Source organism: Ipomoea nil, unplaced genomic scaffold, assembly GCF_001879475.1.
Source record: "Ipomoea nil cultivar Tokyo-kokei standard unplaced genomic scaffold, Asagao_1.1 scaffold1932, whole genome shotgun sequence".
In the NCBI taxonomy this organism is placed as follows: Eukaryota; Viridiplantae; Streptophyta; class Magnoliopsida; order Solanales; family Convolvulaceae; genus Ipomoea; species Ipomoea nil.
Window position 1 is genome coordinate 2,526,146 of NW_017618360.1, and position 25,439 is coordinate 2,551,584.

General features: G+C 35.5%; 3 protein-coding genes across 4 annotated transcripts; all 3 read right to left on the reverse strand.

The window, feature by feature from the left end:
• Nucleotides 1–1,190: 1,190 nt before the first annotated feature.
• Nucleotides 1,191–1,981, reverse strand: LOC109146502 (CDGSH iron-sulfur domain-containing protein NEET). The gene is made up of 2 exons (XM_019294158.1): nucleotides 1,674–1,981; nucleotides 1,191–1,548 (listed from the first exon to the last, which is right to left on the reverse strand). Exons 1-2 carry the CDS (start codon nucleotides 1,865–1,867, stop codon nucleotides 1,446–1,448), a joined length of 297 nt encoding a protein of 98 aa, XP_019149703.1. The 5' UTR covers nucleotides 1,868–1,981; the 3' UTR covers nucleotides 1,191–1,445.
• A 336-nt stretch (nucleotides 1,982–2,317) lies between these two features.
• On the reverse strand, nucleotides 2,318–17,118 carry LOC109146500 (cleavage and polyadenylation specificity factor subunit 1). Of its 2 annotated transcripts, none has more exons than XM_019294157.1 (26): nucleotides 16,665–17,118; nucleotides 16,436–16,582; nucleotides 15,914–16,067; nucleotides 15,689–15,824; nucleotides 14,827–14,972; nucleotides 14,366–14,461; nucleotides 14,171–14,220; nucleotides 13,777–13,908; nucleotides 12,840–12,891; nucleotides 12,602–12,721; nucleotides 11,778–11,912; nucleotides 11,387–11,512; nucleotides 10,477–10,554; nucleotides 9,689–9,829; nucleotides 9,081–9,175; nucleotides 8,555–8,751; nucleotides 6,759–7,525; nucleotides 6,305–6,385; nucleotides 6,155–6,220; nucleotides 5,679–5,756; nucleotides 5,278–5,499; nucleotides 4,590–4,721; nucleotides 4,313–4,489; nucleotides 3,460–3,645; nucleotides 2,870–3,255; nucleotides 2,318–2,724 (listed from the first exon to the last, which is right to left on the reverse strand). In XM_019294157.1, the coding sequence occupies exons 1-26, from the start codon at nucleotides 16,976–16,978 to the stop codon at nucleotides 2,610–2,612; spliced, it is 4,329 nt and encodes a 1,442-aa protein (XP_019149702.1). In that variant the 5' UTR covers nucleotides 16,979–17,118; the 3' UTR covers nucleotides 2,318–2,609. The 2 variants fall into 2 exon arrangements, with proteins under 2 accessions (XP_019149702.1, XP_019149701.1); XM_019294156.1 differs by having other exon boundaries at nucleotides 11,387–11,515.
• A 1,316-nt stretch (nucleotides 17,119–18,434) lies between these two features.
• On the reverse strand, nucleotides 18,435–21,264 carry LOC109193779 (ATP-dependent Clp protease ATP-binding subunit CLPT1, chloroplastic-like). Its single transcript, XM_019344588.1, has 6 exons — nucleotides 20,876–21,264; nucleotides 20,746–20,781; nucleotides 20,541–20,650; nucleotides 20,133–20,312; nucleotides 18,763–18,890; nucleotides 18,435–18,670 (listed from the first exon to the last, which is right to left on the reverse strand). Exons 1-6 carry the CDS (start codon nucleotides 21,088–21,090, stop codon nucleotides 18,638–18,640), a joined length of 702 nt encoding a protein of 233 aa, XP_019200133.1. The 5' UTR covers nucleotides 21,091–21,264; the 3' UTR covers nucleotides 18,435–18,637.
• Nucleotides 21,265–25,439: the final 4,175 nt, after the last annotated feature.

Here is a 25,439-nt window from a genome sequence, read left to right on the forward strand (position 1 = left end):
GATACACTGTAGTGTCAGTTGGTAATTAACATACAAAAAAACGCTCGCTCTGCTAACACTAACGGCGCGCCGTTTCTTTAAGTACGACGCCGTTTTGACCACGGTGCACATACACCGCGGTCCACGATATAACGACTGTGTTTAGTCGGACCATTCTGAGCTTGAACTATTATGGTTTAAAATTTTCGAAAGTCACATTTCAAGTGCATTTAATGCGCTTTATAGATAGAGAGATTTGGAACACATATTTGGCTCTTGGCATACTTACCACATGTTAGAGGTGAATTCTGCGATGGTTTTATTATGGCAAAGTGTCATTATGAGGCTGACACTCCATGTGATTATGATGTGATAACACTTTCTGATCGGATTAAAGTTATGGCAGGTCTGTCGAATGTTTAATTCACTCTTCCCCGCCATAATTACAACATTCCCTATCTTTTACCGGTCGATGCTCGATCAAATTATGTTTATTCCAGCCAGATCCAATCGGTATAAACTTCGTGATCGATTACCAAATGTGATCCAAGTAAAGCGAGGTATATTACCTATTAGTAGTAGCCTTGGATTTTCATTGTCACTCAAAAAAAAAAAGTAAAAGAAATGAATCGATTTGTTGGCTATTATATAGGAGCGATATTTGCTCAATGATATCGAGTTGACTATGCTTATTAAGTAGTTTTTTTTTTTTTTTTTGAATGCTACTGGCTCTATTACAATGTAGTATCTATTCATATACTTTCTCAACCTACTGAAACACAAAGAACCAATAACGCCTCTATTGAGGCTTGAGCTCACAACCTTCCAATTAGAAGTCCAACCCGGGTACGCCTCCATTAAGTATTTTGGTTAGACTAAATAACTAGAAGTTGTTAGCCAACCAAACTTTATATACATTATATAGCACCTTAAGTTTATGATATTCTGCACGGAATAATACAATTGGATATCAACTATGAGAGGAGATAACTCGCTTTCATTATTATGAGATCAAGTTTCTCGTATTTAAGGTTATTACTCAATTAATGAGTAAACTACATTTAGATCCATCAACATATTATTAAGTTATGATAATATGAAGTTATATAATGATAGTAGAGTGTGAATAGTATGTGACATTATTTCAATTAAAAATTGATTCCATCATAAAACAAATAAGATAAAAAGATTATTATCCAAGTGAGAGAGAGTTTAGAAATGCGATTGATACGATAGATATTCTCCAAAACTTTGGTTGAATCAAAGCAAATAGCAGGCAAAGGAGAGATATCTGTATTAGTCTCAAAGTAATAATAATGAGAAACCTGATTAGATTGAATCCACAAGAAGTAAAATTTAACATGACATTGAGGAGGAGGAGGAGGAGGAGTCGTTATTCCTCATGAAATGATTCAAAAGACGTACTGGAGAAGTGATGCCATCAGATCAGATCAGATCAAAAGCGTTTACTGTTTCTTCAACAGCAGCGGTCCAACGTTATCTCCGGTGGCTTTATTGTGCTTCACATGGCCTCCATCGCACAATGGGAATGTCCCAGACCTCCAACACCTGCACCCACACACTCCTCGATCACCTCGTTAGTTTCAATTGTAAATCTATCAAACACCTACAAGCTTCATCCAAGAACATTGAACATGGGACTTGAAAGCTAGGATCGGAATTGAAGAACCAACCTGCAGTAAGCAGTGAGAGGCTTAGCGAGTTCGGTGACCACCACGGAGTCCACCACTTTGTCTTCCGTCTTTCTGATGTCTGGGTTTATGGATTCCGCTCTCACCGCCACGTTCCGCCGCTGAGGCTTCGTCGCCGTAGAGGGTGTTGCCGCCCGAACAAATCCCCAAAAAACACAGTTGCCAATGCTCGCCATTTTTCTTTACTCAAACTCAAAAGAGTGAGCACTGCAGATGTACGTACGTTATGTATAGAAGAAGGGTAGCCGGTGTGATGAACGTGTGGCAACCACGCTTTGTGTCTGGATTATATCTCTTCCCCTCTACTGGTGGCTCTCAACTTCGCACGTCCACTTCTACTTTTGGTTTGAGCCATGGTATTTTAATTTATTTTTTTTAATACATTAGGTTTTACGAGTCATCACGTCTATCCTCAAATTCTCATCCCTATCTGTACACTTTGAGTACAAGGGATCTTCTGATCAGTCAAGATCTCCTAATGACCTCAGATTTCAATGAGATTCAAACCTACACTAGCATTGGAACAAGACTCTAGGATGATCAACCGAATCAACTAAAAATATGACAAAAACTAACAGTAATTAAAATCATTTAAAAAAAAAAAAAAAATTATGCATATGATCCTGTTAAATGCTAAAAATAAAGCTTAGATTCCTCTACCAGTTTCCTAGTACAATGGAAGACATCAAATTGGAATGTTCAACAACACCAACATCTAGGAGAGCAGAGTACAACATTTACAATTACAATTACAATTACAGTGCCGATGATTTTCTATTTAAGGATACAGGTGAGTCGAGGCAACGAAACAGGCTTGAAGCAAGTATAAAAGAGAGTGACTTTTCCTGATCAAAATGTACAGCTGCAAAATTAGTTGAGAGCATTGCGCATTTCTGAAAAGCGAATATCAGGAAATGACTACAAGAAGCTTGTGCCAATTGTCAAGTCATTAAGATTAGACATTATCTGGTTCCTTGTAGTTCCAATCTGGTGGGCGATCTCTAGCTGTTCCTCCAAGTTGAGCATCTCGTAACTGCATAACCAGGAAAATCAAAATTCAGACAGTTATTTAACTGTCACAGTGTTGAATATGTAATACGGAGTATTTTTTTATGCACTCATACAAAGTATTACAGAGCACGTTTTTGTTCATTCTTAAAAGGTTAGAAATCACTCACTGGAAAAGCAATTCGCCGTCTACAATGTTTTCAGGGCCAGGCCGATGAGCCTTTCCATTAGAATGAAATTGTCGAAAAGATTTTGGGTTTAGTCCTGCTACATGGGGAACAGCATCTACTAGCTTTTTCTGCAACGACTGAAGCCTGCGAAAAGTGAGTTCATCCAAAGGTGCTATACATCCAAGGCCACCATCCAATGTACCAAATAATAAAGCAAAGCGGTTTGTTTTATCGGAGACTGGAGCAGCACTGGTTCGATCAGGAGAATTTGGAAGCAACTGTAATCGCAAGAACTTGGAGATACGAGCACCAACGTGGAACTCTGCCCTAGACAGCAGCTTCTGTCCTTTCCAACTTTCTGACATCTTTGGAGCATAATAGAATATCTGCATTTGAGTCAAGTGTGAAAACATCAGAGCCTAAATCATCCCAAATTGCAGTGGACTGAATCAAAGAGAACTTTTAGTTGATAGACAAAAAAAAAAAAAAAAAAGGTTTCACTTTTGTGCAACTCTGAACAAGTGACCAGCAATCAATTCTTTTGCATAGTCAGAATCTAGAATTTCAACAAAAAGAAGTTGGGCGCAAACCTGAACATTCATTTGATCATCTGAAACTACAAGACTGAGAGTGCTTCCATCAATCAAAAACTCTGTTGCTAAGCAATCAAGTGAGCTAAAATCCTTTGCCAATAAATTAAGTTGAGATCCCTGCTCCTTCCAACTGAGGAAGTATATGCTTTTGTGAATGTCTCCAAGAAGGATGAAATTCTTAACCTATAACATTGTAGTAATATACCATCAAAACAAGCATTAAATAGGCATCTTACAAAACTTAAACAAGAAGGCAAGATGTAGAATAAAGCTGATAGTCATCCTGGAACATTAAAAAACTAGATATGGTGCAAACCTCTCAACTGCACAATGTTCCTTATCGCAATAAACATGTAATTTGTCAACGCTAAAGGGGACTTTTTTCAATATTATTAATTATTAGATTAAAACATCCTGGAACATTAAAAAACTAGATATGGTGCAAACCTCTCAACTGCACAATGTTCCTTATCGCAATAAACATGTAATTTGTCAACGCTAAAGGGGACTTTTTTCAATATTATTAATTATTAGATTAAAACATCCTGGAACATTAAAAAACTAGATATGGTGCAAACCTCTCAACTGCACAATGTTCCTTATCGCAATAAACATGTAATTTGTCAACGCTAAAGGGGACTTTTTTCAATATTATTAATTATTAGATTAAAACTACAGCAGACACTTCCAACTAACTGGAAATGGAAAAGCAAAATAACATGAGTATGTAACTTCGAATTTTTTGCAAGGCAACTGACAAGAATCCTGTGCTTCAAGTCACACAGAATGAAAAAGAAAGAGTGCAATGCATTTTCACACAATCATGTTGAAGATTATAAAATTGACTTACAATATTCAAGCTCACAACATGAAGAGGGGGAACGTCATAGAATGCAATGACGATTAGTTCAGAACCCGTCCATTTGTGTAAGATAATTTTAGGGCCCGATGCTATCAACAAATGACCTTGAAGTGAAGCTAGAGCAGAAATAGCACCCTTGAACTCCTTGGAAAAGACTTCCAAGACCTGAGAACATACACATGAATAAAAATAATTTGTTTTGGGAAGACAAATGAAGACATAATTTTTTTTTTTTAAAAAGAAATACAAATGATAAAGAAGATACCGGAGTCCGAGAATTGTCATTAGTCCTGTCAACATTAAATAACAACACACGACCCCTTGCAGCAACATCCTCCCCTTGCACATAAGCAGTCCCAACTGCCAAAAGTGTTTCATTTTCTCTAGTAGTGGTATTCTGGAAGCATTGAAGGACAATTTAATAACGAGTTATTATAGCAAATTAGCTCATCATTGTCATATAAGACATGGGACCCCCATATACAGATATGCCAGATACTCCCTGTTGAGATTCATTATGTGCCTTCATTATTTTCATTATTATGCTTTTATTATTTCTTGTGTCTGTTAGTATTCTCTTTACTGCCTATATATATTGTAGTCTGTGTATTTACTTGTTAAGGGAGTGTAAATAACAACACAACATTTTCTTCTTCAAATCCTTCAACACTCCCAAAAGTTGTCACCTTTACAAATTACTAGTAGGTAATATAACTAGATTTCAGCCTTGTTTTATACACTGAAAATTTGAATAAGCACTATTGCATATATATTAAGGAACAAAATAAAAGACACTACTTTATGCAAGAATTGAAGCCTCAAAATTTTAAAGAAATATTCTCTAAAAATTTGGTCAAAGAAAGAATTCATGACCGTTAAGAAACCAGAAGTGATAATTAATGGGAAGAGAGAGTAACAAACACCTAATAGATATAAAAAGTGCAAGAACTTACAAGTAGTGTAACCACTCGCACAGTCAGAGCATTTTCAGAGCTTTGCATAGGAATGGTTGCCCTTGTTTGCCATGGCCCACCAGATTTTTCAGGTTCCATAATACGAATCTCAAACTCTTCAATATGATAAGTTCCTTCATAATTTAAATTTTCAGGATCGGTTTGCAGACCAACATCTTGATCAGTTAGAGATGAAATGACTTGATTAAGGGGCTTGAGAACCTGTTGGAAGTAAAACAAAACAAAAAAGAGAAGTATTAGGCTGTCACAGACTTCAGGAAATTCATATCATCAATTGCTCAACAAGTCATGGTTTACATCTTGAATTTGTGCCTGTATAAAGTTGCTGAGTACAATATATACACTGCAGCAAAGGGTAAGAAAAATACTCATAAACTCACCGGAACTGAAACTATTAGCGGATATAAATTCTTGTCAGCATAATAAGTGACTTGATGTGGAGTCCCCTTCAATGGAATCTGGCCAAAATGAACACCCCCACCCAAGAAAAGGGGGAAAAGGAAAATGAATCAGAATTTATAGGAAGAAGTTGACATCAAGTCTATAGCTAAATAGTTTCAAGTGAATTATAAGTTCAACTAAAAGTATCTAAGCATCCCTTTGAATTTGGGAATGACACATAACATTCCTGATATAGTATACAGCTGATTCAAAAGCACATTAAACTACTGAAATGCCAAATTGCCAACCATGCATACAAGAATTTTCGTAATTCTTGAGAAATCACCAGGATCCAAGTATATATGATAAACCCAAGGGACTAGTATAGATCAGCAAAATCATAGGGCATAAGGTAGGTAGCAGTTGTATAAGGGGAGCAAGTGCAATGTGAAAATAAAAGAAGACCAATACATACCTTCTGAACTGGCCAATAGTTGTCATAGGATAATAGAGATGGAAGTTGGCAAATTTTTAGAGCACCCTTGAATTAGAAAATCACAAAATATTAGCCAATATGAGTGTCATGAACCAAAGAAATGTAGCACATAAAAGAGCGCGATTTTACCTGTGCAGTTATGTATATAAGCCCATGATTACAGCTAACATTGTGAAGAACAGTAAAGCCAACAATAGGTCCATCACAAAGCTGCAAAGAAAGAAAAATGATTAATGACAGTAAAAATGGCTGCTGGTAAAATTTAGCCTCTGAATAACATAAAGGCAGATTCCACCAGAAAAAAAAAAAAAAAAAAAAAAAAAAAAAAAACAAGTTGAGAAAGTTGCATAACTCATCAAATCATTGATGAGGTAAGCAATCCAGACTAGATGAAATAGTATGTTCAAGAAAAGAAAAGTAATCCAATGCCATCCAGGCTAACATCTATATATATGCCTATCTCAAAAGATTGCATTCTTAATTTGTGTCACTTTGTCTTCTACATTTAAATTTCAATACTAGAGAAACAATAAAAGACACATTTAAATTTGTGGGGAAAATATAGAGCAGAGCCAAAAATTACCTGGGGATGCATTCGGAGCCGTTCACGAAACAACACAAACCAAGCTGGCCTAGACCCAGCAAGGAACAATCCTTGAAGACCACCAACATTCTTAAAAATGTTTAAACGTTGTACTGGGTTTCCAGATGATATCTCCTCTCTTGTATAATTTTCAAGTGGGACTCGTACAAATCTTAAATTTCTAAGCCTAGAAGCATTTACACTATTAGGATTAATAGAACTCTGTGAAGAAATGTCTTTAGAATAATTTTCTGAACCTTCAAAAATATATGCATGGTAGCAGAGAATTGTCCCATCAGACAAAATTCCAAAAAGAAAAGGGCGGCTATGTTGCCCTGCCCACCTCTGCATGGCCAACTCAACTACCTTGATGTTCTGGATATTTTCCTTTTTTCCACCAGTAACATCTTCAGAACTTGTTTGACGAGATTCATGAGATGGATCTTGGATTAAGGTGTCAACAAGGTAGCTCCTCCCAGACACAAACTTATCCACAGAGAAAACACAAGTAAAATTTGGCACATCAAGTATTTCAAGATTACCATCTTCATAACTAACAACGCAGTAGACATCTCCCTGATCATGAGCTATACCATCAGCACCATCGATTGTCTCCCCAATGCCAGTAGAAAGCCAAGCATCAGTACTAGTTTTGCGGAGCCATGGCTCAGGACCTTCATCACTATAGAGTGTACAAGAAGAAATTAACTTCTTTGAGCTTCCAAAAATTGCTGGAATTGTGGTAGAAACAGTGCATGTAGAACGGTCTATAAGAAAACTTCATATCAGTATCCTTATTGATGGAAAAAAAAAAAAAAAAAAGGCATAAACATATTAAAGAGATCTGAATCAAGGGACAATTTCAAGAAATAAAGATCAAACTCTGTAAAGAGAAAAAAAATTTGTCAAAAATATACAAAATAATGTAATCAGTCTTCTGCAATACTAATGAATTAACTCACTCTCCATAATGCAGATAAGAGAACTTTCTTAAAGGGGATTTACAAAATCAATTCTTCTTGCTTGTCATGGTTTCAACCTTATGGCTTATACAATGACTTTGTATATACAACTAATCTAGACTTAAAACTGGCTTAGCTGCAAGTATTAATTTGGAATCAATAGTACTAATTCAGAGTCAATACAGGTGTATCTTTGCAGCAGAATTTAGAAAATCATATCAATGGGCTTTAAGGTTGAAAAATGATGTGAAATTAGCTGATCTTGGTCCCCTACTCTCCTCCTCTATGGAAGTAGTAAATGATATCACCTAAGCTTAGCAAGTGGTGTTATTTTTTTTTCTTCAAAAGCGTATGCATACAAACCTTCAAATGACATAATCTTGCATTGCAAAGAAAATATGGAATAAGACTCATCCTTTTAAACATTTAAATAATAATAATTGTTGAAAACTAAATAGTTAGGTTTATCTATAGGGTTGTGTCTGTTTATGAATAGGTGTCAGTTATGAACAGTTACTTACAGTTATGTGTTTGTATATATATACTGTGTTTCTGTATTAGAAACACAGAATATAGAATATATTGTAACCTTTCAGTTTCATATACATTCTCTCATTCCTGATTCTTCATTCTTGCTTCCGCTTAACTGGCGGGTGGTGTTATTCTCCACCCGCCAGGCCATTCCATCTTCCAAATTCAACAATAATAATAAACGTATTGCTTAGCAAGGGATGCACAATGAAAAACAGAGTGAAATCAACTAAATACAAAAATAAATTTCCTTGGAATGTCAAGTTCAAAGAATAGAAGAAAGGTCAAGATGTGTTGACATACCACCGACAAGAAGCTGAATACTTCCATCTGTCATGCGTAGCAACACATAAGGATCAGCAATTGAAACAGAACATACTGCAATGCCCTCAGAACCTGAAGCAGAGTCCATGTTTGAGGCCTTGAAGCTCAGCTCTTGAGTCATAAAAGATCCATCAAGAATCCGAGCACCATGACCAAACACTTGTATAACACGGCGCCTACAAGAAATTATGATGTGATGCACTTGTATGCTAAAGTCTCAAGAGATTACAGTGACTTCACTGTTGGAACATTCAGTAACCAAATGAAGAAATACAACTACATGACTGCAGCTATGGCATCAAGCTAAAGAGTTGAAGCTATATAAGTATTCAATTTCTGCCAATGACCCTTGACTCAGGTGGCTCAAGTTGAACCTCCTAGACCAGAGGGCAAAGACCATACATACACCTCCCAAAAATAATAAAAGAGTAATAATTTTGCATAAATATGTCTACATTATTAATGAAATGAAAATAATGAGATGTAAGAAACTAAAAAAACTCACCTCCCAAATAAATTTCCAACAGCAAGAGTGGCTCCCTGAACATAATAGTCTACATTTTCTGTGACCTCCTCCAAATTATTGGCAGTTTGCAGAACCTGCCGAATAGAAGAGAAAATCATGCCACAACATATTAAAAACAGAGGTCAAGATCCACAGGGGGCAAGATTAGCAAAACTACATGCATAATTGCATCAAGCCTAAGTCATTGAATCATAAATCATGTACCAAAAAATGGAAGTACAAAACTTAAGCATGCATCTCTCATCATACAGAAACAAAGAGAGCTCCTAACATTTATTATGAAGAATACTGTTCATTATTGGAGACTTTCCTAATGGGAAAGGTAAAGCAAAATCCCACAAGTAATGTATCGTTTAATTGTTAAGATACCATTAGACCCAATTCATGGAAAACAAAATGATAAATGACTTATAAGGCGGGACTATCTCAAGGTACAAAAATATGGAAGGAATTAGATAGCAGCTACTTTTATGCTTCACATGTCATTTGCTTAATCAAAATGTACACTTTAATGTGGAGTGACTAGTATTTTGTTTTGAATATATCCTCTAAAACAAAATATGATAAAGTTGATGTCAAAAGATTACCATAGTGCGAGACTCCAAACTAATAACCAAATATGCATGATACTCATCATCATCATCTGCAACTTTGGAAGAATCAATAAGGTTACTGCGTGTGCTCTTGTGATAAACAGTCCAAATTCCCTTGCAACCAGGCAATGATTCCTTCAAAAAAAAAAAAAAAAAAAAAAACTACGACTTAGAATCTCAACAAACAAATCTAAAAGATATAAGCATATTGACTAAACATGTATTCATAAATCACATATTTCACAATTTCAAATGATAAATGAACTCATTAAAGCTTAAATTCAGAAAACAATCAAAGGACATACCTAACAGGGGAGAGGAAATCAAGGGGAAGCAAGATGTGAAATAACTCACATTTACTTGCTACATGATCAGCAGATTATTTGTTTCCTTGTATGTGTGTGTTTTTTTTTTGGGTGGGTGGGTGGGTGGGGCGGCATAATACTTAAGGTGAGTACAAAGCATAATGGAATCTTATAATATGTGCACCCCCTCTGGATATTTCCAACAAAATCTTTCCGAACCAAACAAAACAAAGTTCATGGTTTAAAGAAAAGTGTGCAAAAGAATATGAGCATAGAAGAGATAAGGCATTTTTTTTACTTACAAAAAATAAAAAGAGATAAGACATTTTTATGACACAAGAAAAAGAAAAACCATGGTAGGAAATGGAAAAACGACAGGCCACAAGGAAAAGCATAACAACTTTGCAATCACATTGTGCAGGAAAAAAAATCAGAAATTTTCATGTAGAAAAGAAATGGGAAGAATTTGATGCACACTTGAGTCATGACTTCTGGGCGAATTGATCGTTGGAGCACACAAAGAGCACCATTCTTCCCATGACCTGAACAACACACCTGAGAATATTCCAAATAAATTACTGATAAGTATAAAGTATGTATGTATGTATGTATGTATGTGTGTGTGTGTGTGTGTGTGTGTGTATATATATATATATATATATATATATATATATATATATGGGCTGGATCAATATGAGAACAAGCCCCCCTCTGTAAAGAGTGTGGATTAATCGCATCCATCCATCTGGGTTGATCAATTGGAAAATAAGGAAAAAGGGGGAAAATGGAGTGACATTTCCATAATTATTATGGTGCATTGGGAAATGCTTGATAGTGCATCGCGAATAATTAATAGTTCACACACTTGAGTGCACTATTATAGATCCTGGCTACACTGTCAGCTAACCGCGAATGCACTATCAAGCGATTCCAAATGCACCACAATAATTACGGAAAGTCACTGCATTTTTCCCTTAATTTTCAGCCCTTGATCATACTAGATGGACGGATGAGATTAATTTGCACTTTTTATAGGTCGGCTTATTCTCACATTAACCTGTCCCTACACACACACACACACACACACACACACATATATATATGACCCCCCAAAAAATTTTAAAATATGTAAAAACTATGTAGCATCAAAACGTCGCTGAAGATGTGATCAAAAGAAAGGCAGTGGAAAGGCAAAGTTTAGCAAAGCACTCACAAGAACTTATAACAAATGAAAAACAATATTATCAAGTTTAAAATCCCCATTCTCAACTTGGTTTAAGATAGTCAAAGTATGACTTGCAGCACTTACCAGTTAATAGTATTATCAAGCTAAAATCCCCATTCTAAACTAGTTTAAGATGAAGAAAGTATGGTTTGCAGAACTTACCAGTTCATAGTTACTTTGTTTAGCAATTCCTGTGGCATTTGGATCAGCATTTATTCTCAAACCATAAGAAAAATCTTTCAGAGGGCCAATATTGATCAAAGAATCCCTCACTGCAAATGAGAAGGTCTTCTGCATCCATCATGAAGAACTTAATATTGTAAGGAATGGCACAGAACATTATGCATTACATAGAGCAGGAGCATCCCATAAGCAGAAGTGTTTCTATGTCATATAATCATATTGTCATTAATGCAATTATTCATTTAACAAACAAGAGTTCAGTATATAAATAACTATTTCCTGCTATTTCACAATTTTTTCAATAAGGGTACATGAAATATATCAAAAATAATAAAGACCTGACCTGCAGCCTTTAAAATGTAGAACTTACCTGTGCTGACTGTGCATTATTTGGTGATGTACCATACAATGACAGTTCTTCTCCATTGAGCATATCTTGCAAAGCATCAGATGAAGACCTCCTGAGCCTCTTCACAGCAGGGGCATCATTTTCAATATCTCCAACCTACAAAGGTGAAATCATATAGTAGCAAACTTTGATGATAGGACTTAGCAGTACACAGAAGCATGAGGAAGAAAGAACAGAACCACACTACTAAACAAAAATTCTAAATATGGGATTGGTAGAAGTGTATTATGGAATAAAATCACAAGGAACAGAATGAGACAACAAGGATTGGGACAAAATGAGGAACAGAATCGGAATTGAAATTCCAGTGTTGGTTGTTATACATTAACATGAAATTTGTATTTTATTGTAAAATATCAAGGAAATCATAAATGGTATGATCATCCACTCATCCAACTCTTCATTTTGGAGCCAGAGCTACAAGCATACAAGTAAAAAATAAAATACTTCTCTTACACAAACTATTGATAGGCACATAATTGTTGTGTGTGTATCCCAAACGAGAGAGTATAAAAATACTTTGGCCTTGCCTAATAATAGAATGAATTCTGTGCCAACATGCTTTTAACAAAATTAACAATTTGCTTATATATAACTCTAACTAAAATGGAGGGAAAAAAAAGGAGTACAGCGGATATTTATCACTAATTAACCATGTAGAATGGTACAATTAAGAAGGATGTTGGAAAGCAGAATGGAGTGTGGAAGAGCCAACAGATATATTAAGAGTTCAATACTAAGGTAGAAGCAAATATAAATGCCCTCCAAGAGAGCAAAGCACAAACCTCATCTTTCACCCCAGAAGGCAACACAGGTGCTCCTAGACCACTAGTAAATTGCACAAGCAGACTATCTCCCAATCGACTCCCCAAAAAGAATAATGAGGTCCCAACAGTTGTAATTCCCTACAAAACAGCCACGGACAAGTTTAATGCCCAAAAGAAGAGGAAATAAAGATACCAATGTCTATATCCTAAGAAATTACAAGCTAGCATGTAGCATAAAGACTTTGAGGTGCCTAACTGATGTAAGCACTGAAGCTCTTGACTTTGAAAGATCAAGCCTCTGCACAATTCTGCAAAATAAAAAAAAAATAAAATAAAATAAAATAAATATATATATATACATATATATATATATATATAAAGTTAATATACAATGCCATAAGGCAGAACATCTCCTCCTACGTAGATTAAGAGCTGAGAAGTGAATATGATGCACAAACAGTTTAAGGACATTAACATGCAAATGTTGCAAACGGCTTATATTTTTTAATTTCTTCAGACTAAGAAGCCTACATAAACTAGACTGGTTGGGCTTTCATTCTGTTGCCATAATCCAGAACAATATTTAAGATTAGCAACCCCTTTCTGGCTATTCATCAGTTTATACTCATTATCCATCAAAAGAAAAAGAAGATCAAAACCTCACATAAGAGTAAAGTTGCATAGGTTCATTTTCAAAGACAGATATATGTTGACAACAACAATAATATAGATATGAACAAACAGAAAGTGGCCCAAAGCATTCACATGCAGACTGAAAACCTCTAAGAAACCAAGACAACAGGTATAGATAAGTGGAATTGACTTGATAATGTGGAAGTTCACAAAGAACTTTACTTCAGAGAGCATCCCATGTGAGATACAATTCCCCATTGCATTGTGTTCCTTACAGGATAAAGGAAAGGGGGGATATTAAGTAGAGCTTTGAATCCTTTATTTTTTTGGTGTAAAGAAAAACTTTATAGATGATTTTTACAGATTTACAAGGGCATTGTGTTCTCTAATCACAGTGCTCTTGAAAGCTTTCAATGCACCTGATTCATGCTTCTTTTTTTTTGGTGGGGGGATATGGAGTAATAGTTTTACTCCGAAGTAAAACTAAAATTATAAATAAATAAATAACCTTAAAAGGTGGATTATTAGAACTCCAGAAGCATGATATTAAAAGAATCTACCTTCCATCATGTACAAGCGTTAACAAAAGCAGTTCCCCTGTCTTTGTTGACAGCATCACAACATCATTTGCCAACCAAGTGGCATTAGCAGCATCAAGCTCCACACTGAAAGAAGTTCTTGAAGTTTCTGGACTGGAAATAGTCCAAACAAAGTGCATACATAATAAGCAGTTTGTTAATAATGTCAAAGGCACAAATTAATTTCCAATTCGCTATGTAAGATAGAGAAATGTCTATGTACCTAACCATGGTACTGTATACAGTGTAATAATTTATGAGCATGCAAAATATAAGTGGAACTGAAATAGAGTTCATCAAATTCTTAGAAGATATTAAGTTGTGAGGAAAATATATTGGAAGAGAGACAAATTGAAGGAGGATACCAAACCCTCACCTATCAACAGAGAGAGCAAAACTGTTTAGAGCCAATGCACATGAAGCTGACTGAAAAGCGAAAAGGTTCAAATACCATAAAGTCATAAACAGAAATTACATGATGCAGCAAGAGCAAAGCATATCAATGATCAGAATGAAAAATATAAATAAATAAATAGCAAAGAGCCAAAGATCTTCCAATAAAGTAGCCAACCTGACTATAATAATGAATAGTGTTTGCTCCAAGTACAAGAACTCCAGCAACAGGAGATGGCACTGCAAGAAGCTTATATGCATCATGAGGATAACTCTGGAAACAAAGAAGATTTTAAATGAATCACATTTACTAAAGGATGTATACATCAAATAAAATTAACGTTACTTCAAAGATTGCATTCTTAACTAGAAAATTTTGCAGTATGCCTACAAGAATTAGTTAAAACTTGAAAAATCCTACTTCTGGAGCAAAGTTTTAAATCTTTGGTTTGAGAACTAAAGCATTTAGAGGAAATTGAAATAAACAATGCAAAATTTGATCAACTTTCTTGGTCCAGATTACATGAATGAAAATAACAATCACCAGTACAATCTTATTCTACTATCAAGTGCCAACCCAAACATCAAACTCTGTCTTCCTATTACTTCACTGAAATTTCATATGAAACTGCAACTTACAGCATGTGACCATATCAATGGAGACTGCTTCAGTGTTGTACTTATACTGAATGCTGAAATCATACAAGTATGATTTTTCCATGAGACACGCCCAGCCCAAGTAAGCTCCCGTTCGTGAAGGATAACCATGACAGGTTCAATATACCCTGTAGAAAGACAAATTTCAAACCTCCAAAAGTGCAAGTCATTCAAAGTGCCTCAACAAATAGGGAAGGTTTCTCTCATTTTCCAATTTTCCAATAGCATGACACACATTTTTCCACCCAAAGATAGAGTACATACAAAAATTTCATGGTTTAAAGAATATTCTTAAAAAGAAACCAAATGATGAAAAGAATGTGCTACATTTAACAATTCAAATTTTTGTCTTATGCAGTTGATTAACTGGTGCAAACAGCAGTTGATTGCAAAATATATCTTAAATACTTCTCAATATCATAATGACTTCTCCGTTTGAATCAAAGAGAAGATAAAAACAAAATTATTAAAAAAAAAAAAAAAAATTGTCTAAAACCATTTATAATGCATTTTACATCATAAAATAATACCAATAATCTATTCATTTCATGGTTAGGATTAGCATGTGGGTTTAAATATTAGAGATTAAGAACAAAGGTTAGAAAGAAAAATGATTGGAAGCACTATGATTAAAGCCTATTTTACCATTTTCTTTTACTATTAGGTAGGAGGGTGCAGGGATAAAAGTATCATTACATTTTCACATTAGGATAGATAGAGAATAAGAGAATAAGAGAAAGAAGAATATACTCACCATGATGAGTGGTAATAATACTAACACAGACATTGCTATAATAAGTTATTCATGCTGTAAACAAAATGAGTGTAGCTTTAGCATACTCACCATGTACAAATGTAAAATCTTTCACATGTTTCACATCAAGATCTCGTAGATTGATGATATGTGATGACTCAATCCGAGCAGAAAGTGTACCTCCTGCATTGATAGCATTGTCTTCACCAACTAAAGCAGAGCTGGCCTGATTACAGAATGTACCAGTCACAATTAAGAAGAAGAAGAAGAAGAAGAAGAAGAGAAGCAACCAAAGCTAATGCTAGAAGTGTAAACCTCAGCAGCTTTGAGTATTATCATCTGTTGCTCAAAAACCAAGGCTCCAGCACACTTTCCCTGGGGATCAACCTTAACAAGTGGACCTCTTTCGAATGATTCTTTACCTCTTCTTAAATGAAGCCAATCTGGACCTTCAAAACAGTGCATTGAGCTAGAAACAAACATAAGAAAGAGGGTTACCATGCATTTGTAAACTATATTCTGCTAAAAGAAGGTACAATGACTCTGCAAGCGCTATCTCTACAAGAACATAAGAAATATAGGGGGCGCCAGGCTTAGCTTCCTGGTTCAGTATGGGACAAGGTTCGAAACTCTGGCAGTGTGGGGATTATGCCCAAAGTGGCCAGATTTTTTGCCCTATGATCACTGTGATTCACATCCTCCCAAATGCTGTTTCGGGCCGGGGTGTAGGGCCCTTGGGTTGGGGATTCAACCTTTTGGGGGAAGAAATACTGCGGGCTGTAGCTTGCCAGTTGTCTGTGGACACAGAAATCAGGAAGACCACTTAGATTCACTCACCTGATCCTAAGACCTTGTATGGAATCATCAAATTCGAGCACGGTAAACTTTGCATCCTCAAATGCCAAAATTATGGAGTCCCTTCTCTTCCCACCATCAACTCCCCCGGCGGATAACACCCCCATCGAGTAAATATTCCCGTGTAACCTACATAACACAGCCAAAAAAAACCCTCAAATTCTGACCATTCACCAATCCGTATGCAACAAGAATTTGACAAAATGCATACTTGTAGTGGCAGACAAGCTCCAGCGAAGCACCGGCAATGCCGGCCATTACACCGCCGCGCTTAGCTTCCAGCTGCTGCTTAGAGTCTCTGGAACTGACCTGCTGAAACCTAACAACATAAATTTCTAGGACATTAGCAGAGCTCACGACGAGGTTTGGAACTGGACCAAGCGGCTTGGCAGCTGGCCAGTCGGAATCAAGGTCCTCCGTCTGAACTTGGGGGCTGAAACCGGCGGCCGAGTGCGTGATGAAGCCGGAGGCGCAGTTCTCTATGCCGGTTGGCAAATGCATCATTCGATACGCGGCGAAGCTCATTTTCGATATATTTTGTCAATTCGAGCTCCGGATCCCTGGAATTGAAACCGAGGGTTTTGCAGAAAATTTGCTTAAACCCTTTGGCGGGACGAAAGCTGAGCTGTTTTGGGAAGAAATTTTCAGAACGGCCAAATGTAATTTTGCACAAACAATCAACGAGGTCATAGTTGTAATTTTATGCTTTTTTAGGAAATTTCAAATTTAGTCCTATCATTATAGGGGTCTTGTTAATTTCAGTCTTCGACTTTTAAAAGTGTCAATTTAGTATCTTGAATATGTAATTTTTTTAATTTTGGTCACTCCAATCAAATTGTCGCCCAAGTTTTGCTGAAAAAATATTAATGATTAAAAATTTGAGGGTATTTTAATCTTTTTGCATGTCTTTTTTTTTCCTCCCCATTTTTTCGCCGGATTTGTGGAAATTCGTTGAATCTGAAAGGGTTCCGACCTAAGTTCGCGAAGCAGTGGAACGAGGCGGACTGGTCCGACGGTTGCGTCGGGAACAATCCGGTGGGTTTTGGAGAAGAAGATGGGTTTAGGACACTTTCTGGCATTAAAATGTCGGATTCGATGAAAACATGGTACAACACCACCATGAACCTTAAGGAATGCGAAAAGAAGTGCTCGCACAACTGTTTGCGAACTTGGATCGGATCACCATCTTCTCCAACGAATTTCCACAATTCCGGCGAAGAAATGGGAGGACAAAAAAGACATGCAAAAAGACTAAAATACCCTCAATTTTTTAACCATTAATATTTTTCAGGCGAAATTTGACCGGCAATTTGGCAGGAGTGACCAAAATTGGAAAAAAAAAATTTGCATAGTCAAGGTACTAAATTGACACTTTTGAAAGTCGGTGACGGAAATTAACAAGACCCCTATAGTCATAGGACCAAAATTAAAATTTCCTCTTTTTTTTTTTTCCATGGAGAATCGGAAATTTTTTTATTTTTTTTAGTATTATTGACTCGACTCTTTTACACTATAGTATTCTTTCTATACTCTTTTTCTTTATTTGTTGGAGCCTCAAAAAATCAATATATTATCACCGGAGTTCAATCCTATGACCTTCTCTTTTTCTTTGGGTAAGATTTGAATGTTTTATTTGCATGCAATAACATCAATTAGACCATAGTAAAAATTTAGAGCTACTTAATTGATTTATAGTGGTCAAACAACTATGATCAGCCTATAGTGATAGTGCTAAGTATCAATTAATTGTGGTATTGAGCTAGTTGAATTTCCTTGAGTGGAGACCGGAGTATAATTGTACAATGCAGAAATCATAGACATTCATTAATCATTATTATTATCAGGATTCAGACATTTAAAGTCTAATCCCTAATTATTTATTGATCTTTTTTATTTGAATCAGTCAATTAGTTAGGATCATAGGGAACTCACCCAAAGAGCCCCTTAGGTAACAAGGCTTCAAAGGATTTAGGCATTTAAGTAATAGAAATGAGATCATAAAGTAGTGGCAAAGCAATTCTTCACATTTATGAACAAAAACAGAACAAAATGTTTGTTGTAAGAGAAACAAATTACTGCAGTCTGCAGCAAAACACTAGGCTAACACAGTCTCAGTTTCAACAGCACTTCAGTGATCCTCCAGACAACAATCAAACTGTCAATTGCTTAAACCGTCAGAAGTGGCTATTTGAAGCTTAATATGATGTCCTTATCAATCTGCATAACACAACAATAGGGCATCAAGCAAGATAACAGTAAAATCATTGCATCCCACAAGCCAACTCTCAAGTCTCAACCATCGAACTTACAGTTTTTGCTAGCTCCTTGGCCTTCTCATCGGTAAAACCAAGTGTGGCCATTACTATATGCCCTGCTGATACCTCTTGTGCCCAAATACCAAGAAGCAAATGGGATACAGTCAATTCTCCATCCTCGCCTGCATGTCACATGAGAACCAGTAAACCATTTGTCAGGCTAGCCAAGTGATGGGAATACTTCACAAAGACTGTGTCATGGATATATTTCAATTCAGGCAAAACATTCAGTATCTTGAATCATGGCTTAACAATTCCAGTAGTTGCACATTTAGTGTGGAAATATTTCAGGCAAAAATACCAATTTTGCCTCTATGTTTTACTGTCAATTTCACATAATATTTTCAATATTTAGGTCAATTGGAACATTTCATTACTAGTTTTTTATTTGACCATTCCATGTTATCACTTTAACCCACCACCTTTAAACATTTATAAAAAAAAAAAAAAATTTAAAAGTACAAAATTTTCAGCTCTCATACTTATCTGCAAACGTCATTTTTCGCAGCTTGCAGAGCTGAAATTTTTATTTATTTTTTATTTTTTTATATGTCCATGTTATATGTTAAAATAATTACATTGAAGGATCATGTAAAAAAATGGGTTATTTGAATGGATTGTTATAACAAAATGATCAAAGTGACCAAAATATTAAAAACAAAAACTAAAATTGACCAAAAAATAAGATATGACAAAATTGACTAAATTGATATTTTAGGCAAATATTTCACTGCCACAACATAAAGAACCAAGGTCAATTAATGATAGAAGGGTAATTCTGAATAAGTGAATAATTGTCCTTGTAACCCACAAGCTACACTGACTACATGGTCCTTAATATGTTAGTATAGTGTGTCCTTTCTGCCAAAACCAACTGACCAACTGAGAAAGAAAGATTTGCAATAACAACAAAAATAATACTAACCAATCAAAGTGATAGCTTTGAAGTAGCTTTGCAAGCAGAACTTACCAAATGCCATGCAATCACATCTATAATTATGCATGTATCATCCAATCTAGTACCAAAATAGTTCTTTAACTCTCATATAGCTTAACTTTAAGACATGCAGAAGAGTCAGAAATTCCGCAGAGCTCCTAATGTTTAAGAGAATATTTGCATCTACAAATAGAGTACTTACTTGTATTGTTTTAACTGTAGACAGTATAAAGTACTCTTCTTCTTTTTAAGCTAATTTTGATAAGTCATGAAAAAATATATGTTTATATAGAATTGAAGAAACCATGACAAGCTCCAACAAAAACATACTGAACAAATTCAAAATAATCTACGCATTGAAATTGAAGTGTAAACAGCAAGTCACCAGGCTTTAATATATCCAAGCATATGCATATGGAGAGTATACCTGATTTCAGTTTTTCATCAACTGCCCATTCAAGAGCCTCCCGAGCAGGTTTCGTCAAAGGAGGATACTCAGGACTGAAAATGTATATATCAGACTGACCAAGTAGCTTCACAGTTTCGTCTCGCACCTTGAATAGTGTGACGCCACTTTCCCTCAAAGCCTTAGCAGCCAAACTGGTTCCTGTAAAACCAATGTTTCTCTGCATATTTAAAGAATCATCCAAATGAAATATACAAGATGCTAACTAATATCAAGACATCCATGAATTTGGAACTACATTATGAAAACATGTATTAGGCAATTTGAACTAGCTAAGCCCAAACAAACTCATAACAATGCTCAATAAATGCATTTATTTAGTATGGAAACCAAAATGCAGCAATCGTGATGGGATAAGTGAACATTAACCTTCAACCAAGATACCCATGAGCAAAGCTTCAGTGCCAGTGGTGGTGTACCTGAGCTTTCTAGCTTCTAATTCGGCCATTACGAAAGCCTTTATCGCCCTGGCTGACCATCTAAACAACAAATTAAAGCTCTAAGTGGAATTCATAACGCACAAACCTAAAACTGTAATTACTAAACGGAAATGCAACATACTAAATAGACCCACTTTGGTTGTTTCCCAGAAGGAGCTTCTTCGACATTCCTGCAAAACCAAACAAATCAGGAGTCATAAACAGAACGGCAGAACCTCTCGCACTATTGATTAACCAAACGCGTAAGCGAACAATGAAGCCTACGTAGACGGAAGATCGAACTCGACTGTTGCAACAGTGCAACTGCGTCGTTTCGAAGTGGGAACGTTCCAATTCGAAACACGAATCGAGAGTTCCGGCCCGAGGAAAGAGCAAGGTAGAGATTTCAGGTTGGGAGCTGGAGAGTTCTCAGAAGTGGGTCGTTTGCAAGACTGTGAAGGAGACGGGATCGAAAAGAATGACAAACTGTGAGTGGCCATTGGAGCTCTCCCGAAACCCTAAATTATTCGATTGAAAATCGAAAACGAAGCTCTTATTGATCTTGGTATTTCCGAGCCTTTCTTTAGCAATGGTTCGTTTTCTTGCTCGAGTGTTTGAAGCTTGCAAGCTTCGCTGAAATGGATAGCGCCCGGAGTAACAGACTGCAACTGCTGAACAGGGTCGAGAAGGATGATACTGGGCTTCTTAGAGTTCCTCTCATTACCCAATTGGTCGGCCCAGTCCAGATTATATGAAAAATGGCCTGTTTGCGGCTACGGGCCGGTCTAGTCCTTTATTTGGCATCTTGACCCATTTGTTGCAATCGTTATGCTATGGACGCGTGTCCTGCATGCTGGACACGGGTAAGAGTCCCGTTAGGCACTGTTATTTTCTTGTTCTTCTTCTTCTTTTTTAAAAAAAATTTCAAACCGCTTTGTTATAGGAGTATATGTTCATAATTTTATTACTATATGTTCATAATGTCAAAGTTCTATGTTCATAATTCCATAACTGTACATTCATACTTCCATAACTGTACATTCATAATTCCGTAACTGTACATTCATAATTCAATAACTGTAACTTCATAATTTTCGAAGCTCTACGTTCACAATTTTAGAGCTCTATGTTCATAATTTTATCACTATATGTTCATATTGTAAGTTCATAATGTCAGAGCTCTGTGTTATAATTTCATAACTGTACATTCATAATTGCATAAGTGTACATTCATAATTGCATAACTGTGCATTCATAATTCTGTAACTGTACATTCATAATTCAATAACTGTAAAATCATAATTTTCAAAGCTCGATGTTCACAATTTTAGAGCTCTATGTTCATAATTTTATCACTATATGTTCATAATTGTAAGTTCATAATGTCAGAGCTCTGTGTTCATAATTTTATAACTTACATTCATAATTCCATAACTGTACATTCATAATCCCATAACTGTACATTCATAATGGCACAAACGAATAACGTCGTTAACAGCGAAAAAAAAAAAAAAAAAAAAAAAAAAAAAAAAAAAAAAAAAAAACTGAAATGACGCGTTTTCACTGAAAACGACGTCGTTTTGGACTCGTGTCTACAATGCATTGTGGACACGAGTCCACTGCATAATTTGCGCATTTGTTGGCTCCGGAGAGGCAAATTATGCCATGAGCACATGCCATATCCATAATTTTTATACTATATGCCATGAGCACATGCCGTATCCATAATTTTTATACTATACATTCATAATTTCTATACTGCATATCCATAATTTTTATACTGTAGATTCATAAAATTTATACTTTAGATTCCAATTGTTGAACTCTGTTTTTACAAATCAGAAAACTATATGTTCATAATTGATAACTATATAATTTAGAAATTATGAATCTACAATACAGATATTATGAATCTGCAGTATAGAAATTATGAACCTACTGTATTTAAATTATAAATCTACGGTTTGGAAATTATGAATCCAAATTATAAATTTTATGAATTTACAGTATAAAAATTATGGATATGGAACCGTGCCCACCTTACAAGGTGGGCACAAGGTGGCACGTGCTCACAGCCTAACGTTCCGCTTAACTACACTTGTTATGCCATGGACGACCCCGGTCCAAAACGGCGCAGCTTTGCGCGACTGGAATAACGGTGCCGTTAATGGCACCGTTTCCTCAGTCAATGATATTGTTTTTTAATATAAAGTTTAAAATTTTTGAATATAGAGTTAAAAAAATATGAATATAGAGTTCAACACTTGTGAATATAGAGTTTTGCAATTATGAATATTAATTTCTGTAATTTTGTATATTCAGGTCTAGAATTATGAATATAGAATTCTAAAATTGTGAATATAGAGTTCTGCAATTGTGAATATTGAGTTTTGTAATTTTGTATATTCAGATCTAAAATTGTGAATATTCAGTTCTAAAATTGTGAATATAGAGGAACGAATTTTGAAGACAAACAACAAGTTAAAGGTAATGAAGGAATCAATTATTCTTTCTTTTTTTTTATTCAGACGACGTCGTTTTGAACCCCAATTCACGGCATAATTTGCCGCTTAACTAGCCAAGTTTTACTTTGTACCATGAAGTAAAACGACGTCATTTAATTTTCATCTTAGAAATCAATATTTGTTAATGCTTTTATAATCCGTTTATCATTTTTTGAATTTTTCATTTTTCACAAACATATTAGTTTTAGTATAGTAATGTTGAAGTATCTTTTTAATTACATTTTGTTGTAATTCGGCCTATCAACTTGTTAGTTCTCGCGTGATAGTTGTATGGTAACGCATCGATTGTATGTATGAAGAATATTGCAATATGGAATGGAAGAGTAGAGAGAAAAACATAACACAAGAATGTAGAACTCAAGAACACAAGTTCTCTCTTTCATTATGCCTTGAACATGTATATATATACATCCATATAACCCTTCATTTTCTATAACATAAATAATGGAATAAATATAAGGCAAATGAAAGGTCTTGTGATAATGGCCATAATAATAATAATATTTATAACACTCCCCCTTGGCCATTATCAAACTATACTCATGCCTCGTTAAAAACCTCGCTAGAAAAACCCAGTGGGAAAAACCTAGACGAGGAAAAGAGTACACGAAGTATGTTGATCCATGTGTTGCACCGGTTGCCTCATTAAAAACCTTAGCCTAAGAAAACCCAGTGGGAAAAAACTTAGCAAAGGAAAAGAGTACAAACATAAGCCTTCTGGGCATAATCTTCAAGATTTCAAGAGTCTTCAGGACTATCCACTCAAGTGCACCAACATCGGTTGCCTCATTAAAAACCTTAGCTTAAGAAAACCCTGTGGGAAAAACTTAGCTAAGGGAAAAAGAGTACAACCATATGCTTTCGTAGCATAATATTCAGGATATCAAAAGTCCTCTAGATTGTCCATTCTAGCACAGCTAGGCGTTGTTGCTCCCCCTGAAGATAACAATCTTCTAAGCCCACGCATCCCAATTTTATGAACATATTACTCAAAAATGGATTTAGGCAGAGACTTAGTGAACATATCTGCAAGATTGTTCAGTGGGGAAAACATTCTCAATAAGAATTTTACAACTCTTCTAGAGTTCATGTGTGTAGAAGGATTTAGGTGCAACATGTTTTGTAAGGTTCCCCTTAACAAAACTATTACTTGCTTGTGCAACACAATCTTATTTGTCCTCATATGGGACATTGGGGGTAAAAATATAACATAACCAGTTTTGAACTTGGCATCATAGGGATAAAATAAAAGAGCTAATGCCCAAGTTGCCCATCAAAACCACGTATTGGTTTCTCACATAAACGTCAAAATCTTTGTACCTCGAAGGTGTTGAAGGATATGTTAAATACCATTCCAATTTTCATTGTAGGGAGAAGCACTAAATCTTGCTAGCAATTTCATCGCAAATTCAATATCAGGCCTGATGCGATTATGGAACTTCTAGTTCAATAATAGTGCTCCAATTGCAATGAAGTAATGGACTTCCAGTCCCTAAATATCCTCATTATAACCTTCGAGTCTAAATGGTCATTTATCTACTTCAAGAGATTATTGGACAACCATTTGTGCGATAAGTAAATAATACTTGTCTATATAAAACATCTTCAAGATATTTTTCAAGTAGGCTAACTGGTGTATAAAACTTCTTCAAGGAGAAGCTCGATCTTCAGGTCGAGACAATACTTGGATTTCCAAGTTTTTTATTTTAAAACTGCATCTTTCGGCATGAGCTAATATCACCAAGCTCTCTATGTGTTTCAATGATATTTAAACCGTCAATATCGACTGAGATGATAAATAAATAACTCCATTAGCAATTCTTTAACGAACACATAATGGTACATATTATTTATACATTCCTTCTTCGGGAGGAAAACACTCAGTCAATAATATTCAAGTCATACAAAGACTTTAGTAGTTTAATGATACACGTTGAGATTTTCACTTTCCACATTCCAAAAGTGTTGAATCCATCGGGGATTTACAAATAAATATTAGCGTCTAATGACCAGTAAATTACGGTCATGACGTTCATCAACTGCATATCTAAATTCATAATTCACTGCCAATAATGTTAATTTGCGGAACGTAATGCCATATGTTGTGGGAGAGAATATTTGATCAAAATCAATTCAGGGTCTCTGCGTAAACCCTTAAGCTACCAGTCTCGCTTTATATCATACCACCATATTGTTTGTATTTCTCTTTCGTACAAACACCCATTTGTAACCTACAGGGTTAACATTAAATGGTGTACGTGTTATAAAGAGAATACAGTTTTAGCGAGCTGAGCTGTACATGCCTTAATTGTTCCGTTATACAT

Excerpts from the sequence above, each read along its gene's own strand:
- LOC109146502 (XM_019294158.1), bottom strand. The coding sequence starts at position 1,867 with ATGGCGAGCATTGGCAACTGTGTTTTTTGGGGATTTGTTCGGGCGGCA. Across the intron at positions 1,549-1,673 it reads CCTCTCACTGCTTACTGCAG|GTGTTGGAGGTCTGGGACAT; the intron begins GTTGGTTCTTCA and ends GTGTGGGTGCAG.
- LOC109146500 (XM_019294156.1), bottom strand. The coding sequence starts at position 16,978 with ATGAGCTTCGCCGCGTATCGAATGATGCATTTGCCAACCGGCATAGAG. Across the intron at positions 14,462-14,826 it reads CATTGATATGGTCACATGCT|AGTTATCCTCATGATGCATA; the intron begins GTAAGTTGCAGT and ends CTTTGTTTCCAG. Across the intron at positions 4,722-5,277 it reads TGCGAGTGGTTACACTACTT|AATACCACTACTAGAGAAAA; the intron begins GTAAGTTCTTGC and ends CAATGCTTCCAG.
- LOC109193779 (XM_019344588.1), bottom strand. The coding sequence starts at position 21,090 with ATGGCCACTCACAGTTTGTCATTCTTTTCGATCCCGTCTCCTTCACAG. Across the intron at positions 20,651-20,745 it reads CCTTCTGGGAAACAACCAAA|ATGGTCAGCCAGGGCGATAA; the intron begins GTGGGTCTATTT and ends TTTGTTGTTTAG. Across the intron at positions 18,671-18,762 it reads CCAAGGAGCTAGCAAAAACT|ATTGATAAGGACATCATATT; the intron begins GTAAGTTCGATG and ends TGTGTTATGCAG.